The following is a 19,650-nucleotide window of genomic DNA, read 5'->3' on the forward strand; positions in this document are numbered from 1 at the left end:
GCTTTCTTTTTTAAGCTGACTATTTCAATATATCCTGGGAGGGACTGAGGTCRTGAGTTTGGGTTACCCCCTCAGGTTAAAGGATCAATATGTCTATTTAAATTAAACATGAGTCTTAAGGCTTTTAGCTGGTGGGTTCATCGACTGTGAATTGCARTGAGCAAGCCCTGCTTTCAGCTGGGAAGCAGCAGCTACAGCACTGCCCCTGAGACTTGCTTTCCCCATTTCCCTGGCTTTGGTGTGCTGATTCCAAGGGCTGCAGGTCATTAGCAGGGGAGCAAGAACCCGAGCATAGGACTCCACTTTGTTAMCAGGCAATGAGTCAAGGCACAAACYTGAATGGGAGCAAGTGTGAAATTTTGTCCTGATACAGGTTCTCAACTTGATGTATGTTAGTTGTGGTGGATTAAGCATAGCTGTCCCTCAGGAAAAGAAAAGCATAATTCATGTAGTTATCTAAAATTTATCAGTTTCAGCTATTTCTAAATACCTACACAAGCAGCTTGATGTTATCAGGTTTTAAAGTAATTTGTTTTCTGAATGAAAATATTGTTGTAGATGTCAGTCTTTAAATTGGTATCTTTGAGATTGACATTTAATTTCTAAGGAGCTGACACACAAAATTTGGTGAAGGTGTATCCTTTTAATATTTTTTCCCATTCATCAAAGAACTCTATAGACCTAATAATAAGAATTGTTCACAGGTAATCTTAAGAACTCAGAGACTCTAAAAAGTCAAGGTATTTCCTTCTGTTTGGTTTTAAATTTTGTGTGACATTTGTTTGAGTTTATTGAGACAAATAGGAAAATTTGCCAACAATCTTCAGTAAAGCAATAGAATTTTCTATTTACACCTATTTAAATAAAAGTTACACCTGTTTCATATTTTGAGTCTGGCTGCACATATTTTCCTTCTGTGTAGGTTTTTTTTTAAGTGTTCCTTTATGTATTAATTTATTTTGGAGACCTGGTCAAAACCTGCTGTAATGAAAGCTTTTTTACTGTTCAGAAGTCTTCTATAGTTCGAGAGATTACTGCTACAGATGGAGGGAACAGGAGCAGTAAAGTTGAACTTGCTGTAACTGTAACCAGTGCAAAAAACCAACCTCCACAGTGGGAAAGAGACAGCTATGAAGTTGTTATTCCAGAGAATACTACACGAGATACCTCARTTTTGGTAAGGTTGGCAAGGTTTGTTTGTGTCTATAGCTCTCAGGCTGCAGAGTAACTGAACATAACTTGCTTAAATATAGTGAGTGTTTGTAAGAGTCCTGTCTTTTATAGCTGAATATCTGGGAGAGTCAAAACACAATAGCTTTCAGAAATGTTGCTGTACTTGCAAAAGTGTTGGTTACACACACTTTTTGAACTGTGCAGACAATCAAAGCAACTTCYCCCCTTGGAGATCCCCGTGTCACTTACAACCTGGAAGAGGGGCTTGTTCCAGAGACCAACATGCCAGTTCGTTTCTACCTGACTCCAAACAGACATGATGGTTCTGCTTCAATCCTGGTAGCTGAGCCACTGGATTATGAAACAACAAAGAGCTTTCTGCTGCGGGTCCGAGCACAGAACGTGGCTGCAGTTCCTCTGGCAGCATTCACCACAGTCTATATCAATGTCACAGGTGTGTGAGCCTTTCAGTGGTATCACACTATAATCCTGCACTACTCTCCTTCAAAGTTCTATAGTTTTTCTATGTGTGCTCTTTAATGTTCCAGATGTGAATGACAATGTCCCATTCTTCACTTCATCCATTTATGAAGCCTCAGTAACAGAGGGAGCTGATGTGGGGACATTTGTCACTCAGGTGTCTGCCACCGACCTCGACCTTGGGCAGCATGGTGAGGTAAGAAGGTGGGGACCTTCATCTCCCCTGATGAAAGGTGTGGAAAAACTTCTGTATGAGCAAAACATACAGAATTTTGTATTTAGCCATTCTGTATGGCTAAACAGTCTGGAAGTCTTCAGCCTAGAAAACGGATGACTAATAAGGAAATGTAAAATGAAATAAAGTASTTAATTACGTACTTCTCTGTGTTGCCATGTGAAAAATGCAACTAAAACTAGTAGGTGTGTGGCAGGAAACAAAGAGGGAATATCTACACAGYCTGTAGCTTAGGTGAAATGCTGTAGAATGCTCTGGTCTGGAAAGYTCTACATAGACCWAAAATGATGTTGGATAAATTGATGYAATAAAAACTGTGTAAAAAGCTTCTGTGAGCTGGAAATCATTGGGGRTACTGCATACTGAATCCTTACAAAATATGGCAAATTAACACTCAAAAAGAATGTATTCCTTGCTCATTAAAAAAAAAATCAAAATATCCTTAGAACAAGAGTGYAAGCTGAAGTCAGGTCACAAAAACCTGTATATAATAGAGGCTAGAGCATGGTCCATGATGCTGAGCCAGTTCAAAAGCAGCTCACCTGTGGCTGTTGTATTAGTGCTCGGGATCTTTATCTGAGTTTGAGTGCTGCAGCACAAGCACTGTTCCTATGTGTGCTAGTGAAATCGGGAGCTGATTAGGCAAATGTATTTCCTTTACAGATCAGCAGTCAAGGAAGTTAATTGGCTTTAGACCAGATTGCTCAAGCTGCAGTTTTATCCACCTTTCTTGGCCCCAATCAAGTGCTCAGACACAGGACTGTTCTTCCTCTCTTTAAGCACTAATTTAGTTGTGAACTATTCAACAAAAGGAAWGTATATATTAACAATTTCTTTTTAATCCTGTAGATAACTTACTCCCTGTTACATGACAGTGGCAGAGACTACACCTCTTTTCGCTTGGACTCCCAGACAGGCTCCATATACACTGCCTCGGTGTTTGACAGGGAGGAGAAGGGCTCCTACCTTCTGGAAGTCAAATCAGTGGATGGGTCTGAATCAGCTCGACCTGGAAAGCATGGGAARCCAAATTCTGGTAAGAGACAGATGGCTGTGCTAAATGTGATATTACCTGGATTATGTCTGAAAACAGAAGCTCTGAAATACAAGATTAAATGGTAATTTACCTTTTTTTTTCACTTTTTTTGTGAAAGCATGTTGTTTTGGTTTTGTGGTGGCTTTTTTACCATTTATCTGTGCAACAGTCGTGTCAGAGCTGAAAGATTAATTTTACATGATGATCAAGTTTTTTGTTCTGAAATTAAAAAAAAAAAACAAACTATAGGCCTTCATATTTAGAGTTGAGAGAGTATTTCCTAGATGTGGCTGTTAGCTGTAGGATGCAAATCTTTGGGCAGTGRAAGCCTTTCTCAAAGCACTGCATATGGTGCTGTGCTCAGTCAAAAGAAATTATGAAGCAGGAACATTCAAGATAGAAAATCCTTTTTTTTTCCAAGTGATAAAGACTTAAAATTTTGTGGCTTCGGGATGAAAAGTTGTGACTAAACACTGTACAATGGCCATATTAGGCATCAATTATTCATGTATTATCTGTTTAAACAAATTGGATGTGACATTCATTTGAGACCCAAGTGCTCTGGAGTAATGTTGATATATATATGGTCCACAACCCCAAGGGTTTGTTTCTGTATTGTCTGCATATTTGTCTTGATTTAATGTGCAGGCAGCCAGGTTAAGGGATTGCAGCTGACACAGTGGCACTGCTGGATATTTGAATSTGTCTCTCGTTGTCTCTGCAGACACTGCCTATGTGCGTGTGTCCATCAGCGACGTCAACGACAACCAGCCCGTGTTTGCCCAGAGCGTGTACGAGGTGAGCGTGGATGAGGACCAGGATGTGGGATCCACCATCCTCACAGTCAGTGCCAACGATGAGGATGAAGGTAAGGCACTGGAATCCCCCCACAGCTGTGTCTAAAATATTCATGAGTTGATCTCAGCACACCAGGACATATTTGGTGGTGCTAGAGAGGGAAATGCCTTTTYGTCTCTAGGTTTTACATCTTCTTTAAGTGTGAGCTGATCAGGCATGAACATTAGTTCATAATGGAGCTGTGAGGCACAATCTCTTATTTCAGGAGACATACATTAATGTGAGATGATTTGAGATAATTTCTGTGCCTGCAGATACAATTTTTTTATAGATAAGACCATTTTCTTACAAATGATTGCGAATAAAGATGTCCTGGTTAACTTAAATCAAGTCGGACTTGATTTCAATGATATTTGCTTACTTTCTCTATGGACAGTATAGTTGTTTTGATTTGGGGTTGGTTTTCTTTTTTTATTATTATTTGAACTTCCTAAGTGCATGTGATRAATTTTGGCTATATCCACAAATCAGCCACAAATCCCATTCAGCCACAATCATGTAAAAGTAATTACATAAACAGTGCTCATACGAGCGGGATCAGTACATGCTTCCATCTTTTGATCACAGCACTAATAATTCAGCACTAATAATTCAGCTTCACTGTATGGTCAAATATTACTTTTTTTGTTGTTGCCYAAGTCCCAAAGGATTGTTCTCTCAGTGTGTTTGTGAAGTGCAAATCCTGACTGCACTGGATTCCTCACCCACTCTGTAGGAGGCTGAGGTAATGTTGTGAAGTTGCGCTGCAGAAGGGTTTACCTACTCAAGGAACTTTTAGATTAGGCTGCCTGTAAATCTGCTCTGTAGTGTTGGACAGGGCACCTGAGGTGAGGGATATATGGCACTTCATTTCTGCCCTCTTAATAAAGTAAAAGCAGAATTATTACTTCATTGCAAAGACACATTTTGTAGAGACAAACTACGGGTGGACATGCCAGAACTGAAAATGCTGATAAGCAATCTGTCATAACTGCATGTTTTAAAAGACCACAAAAATAATAAAATTAATACCACTAACCAGTTATTGTATGATTTRTACTTCATCTCAACATCCCATGCATCAGTCTGCTTCAAGAAATGTGTGTTTTCTGACACTGTTGGTAATTGACAGGAACAAATGCTAAATTACGGTATCAGATCACAKCTGGAAACACAGGAGGAGTGCTGGATGTTGATCCAGAAACAGGAGCCATTATAATYGTCCAGCCACTGGACTATGAAGAAACAAAAATGTATGAGATCCACTTGTTGGCCTCTGATGGGAAATGGGAGGACKATGCAGTTATCATCATCAACATCAACAATAAAAATGATGAGGCTCCAGTTTTCTCTATCAACGAATACTATGGAAGTATAATTGAGGAACTGGATGCGTTACCAGTCTTTGTACTTCAGGTAGTGTATGCAGTTTCASATATTTCAATATTTCAATGAAAGAGCACAGAATACTGTGGTAAAATTATGTTAAAAATAATTCAATGTATATATACATAGTGAAGTTTAGTTTACTAAGTTTTTTGTCACTGGRAGAGAAGAAAGGGACTTTTGTGAGGAAAAAATTTTACAGGGATAGTAAGTAGGATAAACAGGATGGTTCATTTGTTCATCCTGAAATGCAAATAATGGATAAAGTAGCTATGAGATTATAATATTTAAAATACCTRCATGAATATGAAAAATATAATATTATTTTGACACTAAAATTGTTAACATTGTTAAAAATGTATGTTTGCCTGCTCTGAATTGTCGTTGGATTTGCTATTCCCTGGCAAGCACATGTAAATACCATGTTATATGCTTTTGCTTGGACTCCTTTAGACTGGAGCAGCATATTGGATGTGATGCAATCACTGCATATTTCATACTTTCTAAGTTTTGTTATTTTTTTTCAAAACTTGTAGGTTATGGCAAGTGATCCTGACAGTGGTGTGGATGGGGGAGATCTGAGATACTCCTTGCATGGGTATGGTGCAGCTGAYATTTTCACAATAGATGAGCAAACAGGCAGCATTTATTCACACAAGAGACTGGACCGGGAGGAGAGAGCACTGTGGAGATTCATCGTGCTGGCTACTGATGAAGGTGGAGGAGGACTCACAGGGTTTGCTGATGTGATTATCAATGTGTGGGAYATAAATGACAACGCACCCATGTTCACATGCATGCCTGATGACTGCAATGGCAATGTCTTTGAAAACTCTCCTGCAGACACCTTAGTCATGGAAATGGCTGCAGTGGATCGTGACGATCCAAACGTTGGTCTTAATGCTGTGCTGACTTACAGGATAACAGAGAATGTGAAGAACGAGTTTGGCACTGACATGTTTAATATCAATACCAATACTGGTACCATCCACGTGGCAGCAGGAATGCTGGACAGGGAAAGGACTGAGAGTTATTTTCTTACTGTGGAAGCAAGAGATGGGGGAGGGCTAACAGGAACTGGCACYGCCACTGTCTGGATTACAGATGTCAATGATAACGTTCCTAAATTCACAAAGAAGTTGTGGCAGGCAGCAATTCCTGAGAACAGTGCCATCGACTCAGAAGTCCTGCAAGTGTGTGCTACGGATGCAGATATTGGGGAAAATGCAGACTTAATGTTCAGTATCATYGGGGGAGACCCAGATGAGAAGTTTTATATTGAGAATGACAAAGAATGGCAATGTGGCACCATTCGACTGAAAAAAAAGTTGGATTTTGAGAATGCCCGTGAAAGACAGTTTAATCTTACTGTTACTGTGGAAGATCTGGATTTTTCCAGTGTGGCAGTGTGCCTGATTGAAGTTGAAGACTCAAATGACCACAGCCCAGCTTTCCTTTCTCAGTTTATTCAGACAAACCCTTTGTTTGAAGATGTGCCTGTAGGTACCACAGTAACCACAGTGAGAGCTACAGACAAGGACTCTGATTTGAATGGGAAGATTACCTATTCTATAAAGGCAGATTCAGATCCCATGAGACAGTTTGTGGTTGACCAGTTTGGTCACGTGGTCGTGGCAAATACGCTGGATCGTGAAGCTATTCAAAAATACACTTTAATTGTACAAGCTTCAGATCAGGGGACGCCTGCCCGCACTGGAAGTGTCACAGTTTTGATTAACTTGCTTGATATTAATGACAATGGACCAAGGTTTGAGGCACCATACATGCCTGTAGTTTGGGAAAATACACTGAAGCCTGAAATAGTGCATATGAACCATACATCAAAGCTGCTTCATGCTTTTGATCCAGACAGTGAGGAAAATGGGCCACCCTTTACCTTTTCATTGSCACCAGATTATCAGAATTCTTTGGATTTTTCTCTTACTGACAATGGAAATAACACRGCAACCATAACAGCTTTGAGGTCCTTTGACAGAGAAAAGCAGAAGGTGTTTCACCTGCCAATAGTTATAACAGATAGTGGGATTCCAGCKATGAGTTCCACAAACACCCTGACTATAACAGTTGGTGATGAGAACGACAACTGCCATGAGTCTGGCCACAAGGAGGTCTATGTGTACAGTTACAAAGGTAAGGGCTGGCTGGATGTTAGCAGATTCTGGATATTCTATCAGATTCATGAATRTAGCAGAGTTTAACACATAATTTCTCTCTTACAGTCTGTTAATCTGTTTCTTTGTTTACCTACGTCAAAACTGCAGTTCTGTAAACTACTGAATAAAGTGGAATAAGTGAAATCTATTTGTAAAACTCAGACCTTAGTGTGTAAAAGATTATCTKCCAAAAAACTGTTAGCTGCAAACAAATATATATTGAACTTGCAGAAAAAGCAGTATTTTTATAAACCAAAAAAATCTATTTTCCATTCATGAGTTTTCAYCTACTCATGAATCTACAGAAGATATTTTGCAGTTACATTTTCTGATTTGTTATGCCTATATTAGAAAAAAAATGTGACCAGATCATACTGTAGAAATGAGACAATGCAGCATCTAGGGTGGCTTGGCTCAGATCTGAACCTTAAAAGTCRCCCATGTTGCTGAACATTGACGGTGGAATTCAAAAGTCTCCTTCCCTGGACTTGTTCCTCTTGCTGTTTTAGAAGAGTTGATTGGATGTCCCACTTCTGTTCCAGCCCACAAGGGCCTGAAAAAAAATCACCAAGACCTGGCCCAGCTTGGTGTCTTCTTGCCCCTTTCTGTTTCTCAGCCATGTCCTTCTCTTTCAGCTGTACCCCACAGGATGCTCTCCTTMTTTTGCTGGGTTCTACTTGTGTGCTGTTTAAAATAATACAGCAGCAATGAAATATTTGGAATTACTCCTGATGTGGTGATTTTTAGCTTTTTTTTTTTTATCTGAGAGTTTTATAGAGAGTTGTATTTATGTGTATTCTGGTTGTATATATTGTTTTGTGCTGTTTCCAGCTTTTCTTCTTTCATKTGACATCTCCAGTGTACTCACATTGCCAGAACTGTCAGAAATCGTATGACAGGCTATGCATTGTTTTAAGAATCTTGGATCATAACCATCACTAAATTGAGCRGGAATCTGAAAATAATAAATGCAGTAATGAATATGACAGAATTTAAAGTGCACTGAAAAGCAAAAATTAAATGCAGATTTATTRTAATTTATCTCAACAGGCAAATGGTCAACAACAGTGCTTGGGGAAGTGTTTGCACCAGATCAAGACGACTGGGACAATAAAACATTTCTYTCTGAAGGAAAACTGCTCAAGTGAGGATTGTATTTCTGTCAAAATGAGTAATATTTATACTTCTATAATTATTTTGCTCACCGTGTATTTCTCTGTGTTCTAGATGTGCATAAAGCCAGGGTTATTGAGTGTATTAAGGGATGTACCTTCTGAATGTTCTTTTTCTTTTTCACTTGGGTTACTAGGTATTAAGAAATTAATGCATGAAATWTTTTTTCCAAGACAAAGCAGGATCACACCATGATGTTGATTTTTAGTTAGATGTCATAGTTAATTTACTTAGAAATGTACARTCTGTAAGCTCCAGTTTAAAAATAGGCAGAGTTTCTAACGCTTGCTCTCAGATGYTAGGGTTGATGGAATACAAATCCCGAATTTAAAAGCTCAGAATGGAGAAATATCATCTAAAGTGGAAGGGAATTTGGTGCTCTCCTTTGATGGCTAAATTTACAATTACAARTGAAAACCATGACTCAGATTAGTGGAGTTTTTTCTCTTAATTGAAATGTTGAATTGGACACTTAATTCCTACTTAGACACTATTTGTTCATATTACAAAGTGAGATGGTTTATGGCATAACTATATGCTGTTTGAAAGGGAAAAATGGATGTGATAGTGAATGTGAATTTTGGTCTGTGCTGTGACTAAAGTTTAAAAGCTTTATGTAGCCCAAAATTAAAGACTTACTTTTTGTCCATCAGCAGCCCCTGGGCCTGTTTCCATGTTAAGAGGTTACTGTTCCATATTAATGGCCATGGAATATTTCCATAACTGCTAATTACTGGCCCTTTGAGGTGTCAAATGAAGATGCTGTGGGAGATTTTATACAGCATTATCCTGTTCCAGATAGAGATGTGAGAATCTGGAATGATCTGTGTGGGTTTGTCACTTCCCATTATCAACCTCAGAGACTTTCCCATGATGATTGTGCTGAACCATGTGCTTCAACTGCACACTGCTTTTGTTCAAATTTAGAACAGGCTGAGTGGCAGCAACATCTTTTTGTAAGATCTGCAGATTRTCATTTCTGAGTGGGTCAGGTGCCTTGCTGTGGTTGTTGGATAACTCCCAGAAGTTTTGGGCCTATAACCTTTTAAGGCTTTCTGAATCATATTATGAATAAAGTAAGTCCTCAATTTTGATTTGTTAAGATTTCCTAATTGAAGGTTTTTGTCTAGATCTTTCAGGTTAAATCAGAGGACTGGGTCTCTGCTGATGGTGGATAACACTCCTCAGGGAATATACAACTTAAGAGTTAGAGTTTCTGATGGAGTTTGTCCTGATGTTATATCTACAGTACAAATCCATGTCAAAAACCTGGAAAATGAAGCCATACAAAACTCAGCCACTGTGCGTCTCTCAGGTTGGTTTTATTTACTGGTGAGAGTTTGGATTGGCTGCTTCTCAAACCGAATGTTTATGTGGTGTAGATATTATTGTATCAATACTTGATTTGCTTATCACTATGAGGCATTTTCTGGTATGTTTCCATATTTTTAAGTAAAAATTAAATGGAGAAAATAATCTGTGAGCTCCCAGTATCTCATGTTTATCTGTTTTTGAATCCCCTAAGCAGATGTCACAGCAGAGGAGTTCATAAGGAGAGATGAACATGGCAAAACAAGACATGGCGAGTTCAAGGAGTTCCTTGCAAAACTGTTACCTGCCAAGCTGAGTGATGTCATTGTCTTCAGTGTGATGAACAGGGGTGGAAAACAGACAGATGTGAGATTTGCAGTTCGTGCTGGCTCGGCCTATTACAGACCTGAGAAACTGCATGCAGAGATGGCAGCCTTTAAAACTGAGGTTTGTTCTCTGGGGTCATCTGTGGAACTCACCCAGACACTGTTTTTGCAGGGTAAATCCAAACTCAGGGGAAAAAGTACTCTGCACCTACAGAAAGGGTTTTATTTCTTCTCTCAGGACAAAATACTTGTCAAACAAGTGTGTAATTGGTGCTTTCTCCCTTTTTAGTCCCATACATACTGGTATGGTATGGTTGTRCTAACTTCTGGTTCAATTAATGCAGTCACTAGAGAGCTGCAGAATAATGGGTCTCCATTGCTGTCATGGGGCAGATRCCTGTGCTTTCTCCAGTCAGTGTTTCATTGTGGAATCCCCAAATCCCCACATCAGGTGTTAAACAGAGTGGAGGTTTGATGCCACGCTGACAGAAATTCTATAGCACAAGGAGGTGACACTTCACAGAAAAACCTAAATGGAAGAAATGTGCAGGTTAGAGGAACAGTTAAAACAGATAAGTGAAATGGAGCCAACCAATCTGTGGTTGCAATTATCTCACTGAAAGACAAATGCAAAAACAAAGTGACACCTTTCCCCAACTTCCTTTACTATTGTAAGGGAAAGACARTTTCAGGATGGAAGATGTTTTCTTCCCCTTCCTGGTGTTCCCTAACTGTCCTGCTATGTTAGCACCTCCTGAATGCCCTCTAGTTCAGTTACACAGACACAGTCTGTCTCCACCTCACCTGGATTTTTCTGACACCCTGCACAAAGTGACAGTGCTCAGCTTTGCCCTGGTCATGTTTGGGCTTAATACATGGTACATCACATGGAGGATTTTCCCCAAGAGAAATCAGCACTTTCCATTTGTGTGAATATGGTATAGTCTGCCTGACTCTGGCTACCAAACAGGGCTGTCTTGTCACCTGCCTCCATCTTGGTGTATTTTAAGTGGCTGTGTGGATTATGAGAGTCTTCAGAGTGACCAGGTAGGAAATGCCAGAGACAGAGAGTATTCATGAAGGGWAATGCCTGCTTCTTTTGCATATTTATTGAATTACTGCAGCAATAATATAGAAAATTGCATAGATTTCAAATATTCTCTGCCGTAATAGATGACATGTGAATTCATCAGTGGTAGCAAGGGGATTGTGTCACATATTTTAAGGAAAAAATATGTTTTTATTAATTATATACCACCTTTCAATATTTAATGAATAGCTCTAGTGAGTAATCACCTACAGTTTACAGAAAATCAATCATAGCTGGAGAATTCCTCCAGTAGTTTTTCTATGTGAATAACTATAAATATWGAATATAAGTAATTAGCACTGGAATTATTCATTGAATTGCTACATAAATAATATGTTTGCATTGCCTCCTGAGGATTTAGTTTTACAACAGCAATTTTTATTTAGCAGAAAAATAATCCATCCTAATACTTTAAAGGAGCCAAGGTTGTTTATATATAGTTTTTCTATAACAGTATTATATAGATGTCTAAATATGCATTACAGACTCTCCACTAATGGTGCTAAACATGGGCAGCAGATACAGAACTGCTTTGACAGGATGCATTATAAAGTCTGCTTTGTGCCTTTGGGGGCATTGGCATCAATAYATGTTATGATATTTGAGAATTTACAGACAATGAATTAAAAAGGTCAAAGTTCTTACAGTGGTGAACTGAGATGACTGCACAAGTGAGAAAAAAATAGAAGCACTTTAGTATTTATGTATTTGTTTTGATCTTTTCAAAGCTTACTATTAAGATATTTGCCATAYATTTTACCATTTGGGRAAAAAAAAMMMSATATTAAATACATATTAAATACATCGAGCTTTAGTGTTATTAGTTTTATATTTGTTTACCTTATCCATTTGTGTACCACTGTGAGAGCAGTGAGGTCTTTTGCACTATATACTGAGGGTTTGGGCACTATATACACATCACTTCAGTGTGTTTGAATCATGAAATACAGATCAAATTCTGAAGCTCTGTAACAGACACCTGTGCAAAATACCCCAAACAAGTGGAAGGAACAAATTTTGTGGCAACTTAGTCTGGTGTTTAGGCTGAAGAASAGAATGCCAGGACTAATGGCAGCCCTGTTCTCACCTCACACAGTGAGCAGCTCTCTTCCCTCCCTCTGTGCCAGTGCTTCCCCGCTTCATTTATGGAAGTTGTGAACTGCAGTCACTATTCCTACATTACCAGACCTGTGTTTACAGTGAGGCTCTTTTTACTTAGGTAGTTGGGCTTTCAGGTGCACCCCCAATTTATAATAAAAGCTATGAAATGGCAAAGATTAATGTAGCATAGAGTAAGTATCCAGTGTACTGAATTGCCTGTGTTTTGTTCCAGACAGTTTGACATTAAATGTAAATTTATGGGGCATAAATCATTAGACTGAATTTGAGTTGCTACAGAGTTGTCTTGTCAGGTCACTGTGGACATGATTATTGAAAAYAGCTCAGCTCTGCATTTTCCTTTGTCTGTATCCTTCTGTATGAGAAAATGTTAGAAAAAATATCAGGGGGTTACTGCTGAGGAAGGATTTGTCCTGGCTGGAGCTGAAACATCCCTGTTGCTGTGGGRGTGCAGAGAACTGGGATGCAGATGCTGCAGCTCAGAAGGTGGAGGGTCACAGCTCTCRGAGCTCTGGTCCTTGGACAGAATGTCATTAGAGCAGTACAGATTCAACAAGCTCACAGTCAATCATGTCAATTATTAAATTTTTAGGAAATGCTGCTGCTGTATTTTTTTCATAACATGTTTCCTGAATTTTTCAAATTATTTTTCTTGCCTGTATTATCAGGGATATTACTAAGTAGGACTCAAGAAACTAAAGCACTGGATGAAGACTCTGATGGCTTTTTTTTTCAGAATTGAAGTGAAAGCCTTCCTTAGGATGAGAAGGGTGATGTGTTGGATTGTCTTTTCTCCTGCTGGATTGTCTTTTCTCCTGTTGGATTGTCTTTTCTCCTGCTGGATTGTCTTTTCTGCTATTGGATTGTCTTTCCTGCTATTGGATTGTCTTTTCTCCTGTTGGATTGTCTTTTCTCCTGTTGGATTGTCTTTTCTCCTAGCTCCAGTCAGCTCTCCAGCTGAACATTTCCCAGATCGATGTTGACGAGTGCAGGAGTGCCAACTGCAGCGAGGGCTGTACAAACCACCTGGGTGTGAGTGACATCCCCACAGTGATGGACACAGGCAGTGTGTCCTTCGTGTCCCTCACCACCACCCCCCATGTCATCTGTAGCTGCTCTGCCCGTGAACGGCTGCACCAGCCCTGCTCCTCCTACCCCCGCAGCCCCTGTCTCAACGGGGGCATTTGCATCGACACTTTGAATGGCTACAGGTGAGCAAACTKTGCTGCCATTGTGTGCTGCTTACAACCTACTGCTCTGAAAGAATCATATATTTACTGTTGGCATAAACAAAAAACCCCACAAGTGCACAGGGGTGTAAACCTAATGGCAACAGGGACTTTCCTAATGACCCCTAAYGGGGCTGTGGTCCCAAATAGTGCAYGAGTAACAAAGAARACCCTGCGGAGCACACAGTGGTATAATTAAYTCATCATTTTTAAGAGCACCTAATTCAGTGTGTGCCCCATTTTTTTTCTCTTTTTCAGGAGATTAATAATAAAGGTGAATATCAGTGGTAGCAGCAGGGGTGTAGGAGTGAAATATAGTTCAAACAATGGGTAATGTAGTTCAAACAATGGGTAATAAGGAGCCCAAAAAGCATGAGATAGTAAACTTGCTTTATTATAGCATCACCTGGCGTGCAGCAGTATTCCCTTAGTGAAATTAATTTCATCTAGGAATTAACCTCCTTGAATTTACTCTGTAATAAACTGGTATTTGGTGTTCTGTGTGACTTATTTAGGGAAAAAGTTCATTGTTCTCAAAAACTTGGCCTCAAAAATACTTTTATTTTGAGTGAGTTAATATAGAGAATAAAAATACTTTGTACTCTTAGAGTATTTTAATAATTGCCAAACATCCCTGAGGTTCTGCTAAAATCTGTTTAACTGATTTTTTAACTGTGGTTTAAATGCTGCATTTGCTGCATGTAAAACAAGAAAGTTTAACACTGGGGAGTTTTRACTATTTCTTTTGTTTATGGTCTTTCAGATGTCTTTGTCCTGCTTCCTTTCATGGACCAGACTGCCAGCAGACTAAGCACAGTTTCCATGGAAATGGYTATGCATGGTTTCGTCCCATCAGACCTTGTTTTGAAAGCTCCCTCTCTCTAGAGTTTATTACTGTGGTTCCAGATGGACTTTTACTGTATAGTGGTCCTTTATCAAATCCAGAACCTGGGAGTGCAGAAAACTTCATTGCAATAGGTACTTCTGCAAAACTGTGTGGAAAAATTAAATGTCTCTTGAGAATGGATTACTTGTGACCAGTATAATAACTAGAATGAATATGAATTCTGTCTTTCCAGTTAATGAGGTAACTTATTTTCTGGTTTGAAAATATTTTGAAGCATTTTCTAACACATCTTTCTCCTTTAATGTCTATTTTTGTAGCTTGCACCTATGGCTTTAGGTTCATCACAGAGTTGTAGAAATGAAGGAGAAAGCAAAACAGATGGATATATATAAAAAATAATCTGCCTAGAAAAACTGTGGTGCTGTAAAGGAAATTAGGTACTTTGAAGATAGGCATTACATGAGTAGTGCAGTCTTAGTCACGTGTCATTCTTATCTAGTTTGGTGAGAAAAGAAAGCCACGTAAACTCCCTTCAGTCTCGGGGCAGTTTTGCACTCTTTTTTGAACATGCAGTGATTTGGTGGATGAATCCAGCCCCACATACCATTGTGGGAAGTTTCATACACAAGGAGAACTCCATGCTTTATGCTGACAGATATTTAAAAGGTTACTGCTGCCTGTTTTTTGTGAATTAACATTAAGATGGTTGGCATTTTATATTTTCCTGATTAATTGAAAGGTAATGTGGTTGAATAGTTCATCATTTACCTCTTTTCTTTTTTTGCCTTGTGTTGCAGTTACTTGTAAATTTGAGTAGAAGATAGGAGGGAAGAAACCTGAATGTATTAATTGTTTTAGTGCATCATAAAATTGGAGATTGCTTCTCAAGAATTAGTTTCAGTGTTTTGACAGAGAAGTGGAATAATMTAAAGTACAAAAGTAAATAATAAAATGAATGAATACTTCTGCTTAATAGAAGACATAGAGTATAACTCTAGTTATTTCTGTAGTGAGCCCCCTGTATGTAACTAGCAATAACCATTAAATCAGTACAGTCATTAACTGCTGAGATACCCAGAACTGAAAGATTCTTGCAGCTGGATTTAATTTCTTGTTCATATTGTATTAGAAATCTCTAATGGTATTCCTGTGCTGAAGATGAGCCATGGCTCAGGTTTTGTGGTGCTGCAGTTTCCAAGTCATCTGAATGTAGCAGACAAGAAATGGCATCGACTGGAAGTCAGAACCAATGGTCAGGTCAGTTACTGGATTTTTTTCCATATCTGGATATTTCTAATAGCATTTCCTTTGGCAGAGACAGGAGGGCAGAAAGAACAGAACAATAGATATTATTTATATACATATATATATATATAGTTGTGTAGTTTTGATGAGTAATAGAAATTTTGGGAGGACCTCACTGTTGATTCCAAATCCTGATGTTGTAATCCATATTCTGCAATCAGAGGAATCTGTTGGCCTTTTTTAAGCTCTGCTGTAGCACATAKAGAATGTGGACACTGGAATCCATTCTTATGCACAAAAAGCAGATATTTATTTATTTGCAAATGCAGGTACAGGTCTTGTGTAACAAGAAACATAAATAAAGTGCAGAGCTTTTGCAAAATGGTTCAATTTTGTCTCTACTGGTTATTGCAAGATGAAAAACAGAACATAAAAAAACAGAACAGAACAGAAAAACCCATCCGTTTATGCAAGAAATAACAGATCAACATTTGATGCAGTAATTTGCTCTAACACGTTTATTGAGTGGTGCAGCAGTTGTTTCCCCAGTAATGCTGTGTCCTGCACAGGATGTTCGGTTCACTCTGGATCAGTGCAGTGCCGCCGTGGTGTCGGAGATCGAAGGGGTTGGCAGGTGGTTGTCCACGGAAGATCGCACGAGTTGTGAACTCTTTGGGTCTGTTCCACGGAGAGCAAGGTACATTCCTAGAGATTCCCTGACAGGCTGTTGATTCTAAGGCCTGTGAACATTTTACCTGTTAGATTGAAGCCAAGTTATTTACTAGAAGCATAAAAAGCTTTCCTCTTTCCTCAGGCCTTCGAGGCACTAAGCAAATGTTAAAGAACCAGTCTTCCTCTGAGTAGTGTTGCAGTACTAAGTGACAACCACAAAAAACTSTGGCTATTCCTGGAGTTTTTGTGGGTCATGTGTGCCCTCCTTCACCCCCAGAATTTCTCTCATGTTCACTGTGAGACTGCTGTTGAAAACCTCACGACTTTAGGCCAGTTGACTTTGAAGTCTTGGGTCCAGTTTGTGGCCCACAGTGCAGGGTGGGCAAGGACAAGCTGGGTCCAGTCCAGACAAGAGCAATGACTGTGATCAGCTTGCCTTGAGAGTAAGAATCAAGAATGAAGGAATTGAGGTCAGTTAACAGAAAGAAAGGAAAACTGAGGAGAGATAYGATAAGTCTCAGTGTATATAAAAGAATATACAAAGAGGATTTAGACAATCTCTTCTGTAAAGGGTCTAAAGTACAGTGAGGAATATTCAGGTTAAATTTCAGGGAAACCTTTGTACTAATAAAGATACTTGAGCTATAAAACAGRTAGTCCCAGCAAACATTCAGGATCAGCATTGGGATTAAGCCTTGTCCACAGCTGCATGGAGCCTTCCTGGTCATGAAAGGAGCACCAAAAAAGGGAAAAATGTAAGGAAAAATGAAAACAAAATAAATKAATTGATAACTCTGGGAATAAGAAACTCTGAGGACTAAAATACATGGAATTTGTTGGCTCAGACAGGTGACTGGGAAACAYTGCAGAGCCTGGACATGTTTACCATGCCTTTTCGACTACATGGACCAAACGTTTAAGTTCCTGACCCTTATCATACACAGAACTGTCTTTGTTGTAGTATTCCTACAGCATAGGAGAACTGTGCACACACAGAGCACTTGAAGGAGAATGTGGTATCTAGAATATCACAGTTATAACTTGAACACAAACATATCCAAAATGTAACAGTGTCCCATGGCTGAGCTTTCCACTAGATTTCACTGTCATGTTTAAAAAAATACCCTTTTCTGCTCACTGTTTCAGAGAAAGAAGATAAAGTAGTTGCATTCTATTGTTATGTTATAAAGCCTGTKTTTGGAAATGCAGTGTATTTATTTATCTGCTTATGTCTGAAGGTACATGCACGTCTACTTTTATTATTTATATGCTTTTTAAAGGTATTTGAATGTGAACCATGTTCTCCAGCTGGGTGGTGTAAAAGAATCATTACCATATTCCTACCCACAATTGCTCCACAAACATTTTTCTGGTTGCTTGCGCAATTTCATCTTGGATACTCAGGTAAGAATAGAGAAACATTAATTTTTTATTTAATTTTTGGGAGATTTGTATTATACATGAAACTTCTGCTTCYATTAATATTTTCAATGCCCACGTGCATCAGTGTAAAAATACAAGAAAATTCTGGATATTTCTGTGATAATTAGAATAGCTACCTTGAAAAGTTATTTCTCAAGTCCAAGGAGATGTATTAATGAGCCAGGAATTGTGTGTTTATCTCCTKCTTCATGCAGCTGTTTTCCAATCTTCTTTGTGCATTCAGGGAACTTCTGAATTGCAATTGTGTAATGGTATATTTATGCCAGCTGTCTGCTTTGTTAGGAAGTATTAGGGTTTTTTTGCTTTCATAGTCCACCGAGTTTATTCAAAGGCAGAATATGCTCTTGATAAAATCAGCTGAAGTCTGAATGTCAAAAAGCAAACTCAGTAACTTAAGCAATGGAGATGAAGAACAGATAGTGAAGTGGTACAGCTATTTCTGTTTAAAAATCAAGTGTTTATTGAATAATGTKTTTRTATCCTGAATTTTCTTTTGAAGGTRTATGACCTTCAGTCTCCTGCAGAGTCCCTGAACAGCTTCCCTGGCTGCACCCTGACAGATGGGAGCTGTGAGACCATGGGATCTTCTTCCTGTGGTATCCATGGGAGGTGCCTTGGAGACTGGGGCTCGTTTGCGTGTCACTGCTTGCCAGGCTACCAYGGTTATCGATGTGATAAAGGTGAACCCTGGGTTTCTGTTTCATTATTGTGGGGTAGGCCGCTAAATATTACAGTACAGGAAACCTCAAATATTCGCAGGCARTGATTGCTGAGGTGGTTTCTGATATTTACATTATGTAAAGCCATGTTGCAGTGTAGTTGCCTGTGGTTATTTGCAATTTCTTTTCTAATTCCTTTTGAGAAATTGCTTTCTTGATACAGGATCATTTCTTTAATCCTGAGGGTGTTTGTGCAATGACTGTATAATGACGCAACTGCATGACAAAAAAAAAGTGAAAAAATTAGTTCATTTTATCACAATTGTTTGATCTGTTTACACTTTCTGAAAAATCTAATAACCTAAAACYTAAATATGAGTGTGGCACTACCACTTTCTGTGTAGAATTAGAACCATACAACTGGAATTAGAAATCACTGCTCCATTGGTATGAGGAAGGGACTGCTGGCTTAAGGAGCTATGCTTTGGGAATGGTAGAATCTTTAGCTCTTGTGGAGCCAAAGTTTGCAGCAGAAAGACAACTATAAAATAGCAGATTGTGAAAYTTGATTGTGGTGCTTAACACATGGTTTGCAGTCTCTTGTCTTGGTCAGATTCTGCTTCCTGCTGTCATCCCATGTGAGCATTGTAAGGAGGAGCATTAGCAAAATGAAGTTGGGTGGGAAAATGAAGTGTGAGAGTGACTGGGGAAGCTGTGGAAATAATACAGGGGCACGTCCCCAAAGACAAGTTGTTTCACAGATCCACAYTGTACATCCTAAATGTTTCCTTTTACTTTCAACTCCTATGATGACATTAAGAATAATGATATTTGCCTCTCCTCAYGAGCTGGTTGAAAGGTTTCTCTCCCTTTCAGTTGCCCAGGAGTACAGGTTTGAGGCAGGCAGCCACATCCGCTACCAGCTGCCTGTCAGCGTGTCTGCCCGCAGGACTCTGTTCCAGGCCCTGGTGCGCACCCGGCAGCCCAACAGCGTCATCACAAGCATGCTGTCCCGGGCCAGGGACGAGCACATCACCCTGCAGGTGAGGGGACAGCCCACACACATCACCCTGCAGGCGAGGGGACACCCCACACACATCACCCTGCAGGTGAGGGGACACCCCACACACATCACCCTGCAGGTGAGGGGACATCCCACACACACACACATCACCCTGCAGGTGAGGGGACACCCCACACACATCACCCTGCAGG

General features: G+C 39.4%; 1 protein-coding gene across 1 annotated transcript in view; it reads left to right on the forward strand.

Moving 5' to 3' along the window:
- Positions 1 to 19,650, forward strand: part of LOC130581955 (neural-cadherin-like) — a 59,264-nt gene that overhangs the window by 30,519 nt on the left and 9,095 nt on the right. Inside the window, exons 12-28 of the mRNA XM_057380378.1 lie at positions 1,010 to 1,177; positions 1,378 to 1,627; positions 1,722 to 1,849; positions 2,738 to 2,924; positions 3,649 to 3,792; positions 4,894 to 5,177; positions 5,684 to 7,298; positions 8,372 to 8,465; positions 9,625 to 9,809; positions 10,023 to 10,252; positions 13,280 to 13,551; positions 14,333 to 14,547; positions 15,546 to 15,673; positions 16,231 to 16,358; positions 17,614 to 17,737; positions 18,276 to 18,456; positions 19,312 to 19,478. Of these exons, the coding sequence (XP_057236361.1) occupies positions 1,010 to 1,177; positions 1,378 to 1,627; positions 1,722 to 1,849; positions 2,738 to 2,924; positions 3,649 to 3,792; positions 4,894 to 5,177; positions 5,684 to 7,298; positions 8,372 to 8,465; positions 9,625 to 9,809; positions 10,023 to 10,252; positions 13,280 to 13,551; positions 14,333 to 14,547; positions 15,546 to 15,673; positions 16,231 to 16,358; positions 17,614 to 17,737; positions 18,276 to 18,456; positions 19,312 to 19,478 (4,500 nt within the window). The remainder of the gene's footprint in view (positions 1 to 1,009; positions 1,178 to 1,377; positions 1,628 to 1,721; positions 1,850 to 2,737; positions 2,925 to 3,648; positions 3,793 to 4,893; positions 5,178 to 5,683; positions 7,299 to 8,371; positions 8,466 to 9,624; positions 9,810 to 10,022; positions 10,253 to 13,279; positions 13,552 to 14,332; positions 14,548 to 15,545; positions 15,674 to 16,230; positions 16,359 to 17,613; positions 17,738 to 18,275; positions 18,457 to 19,311; positions 19,479 to 19,650) is intronic.

This window comes from Malurus melanocephalus, unplaced genomic scaffold, assembly GCF_030028575.1.
Source record: "Malurus melanocephalus ecotype Western Australia unplaced genomic scaffold, MMel_1.1 scaffold_451, whole genome shotgun sequence".
In the NCBI taxonomy this organism is placed as follows: Eukaryota; Metazoa; Chordata; class Aves; order Passeriformes; family Maluridae; genus Malurus; species Malurus melanocephalus.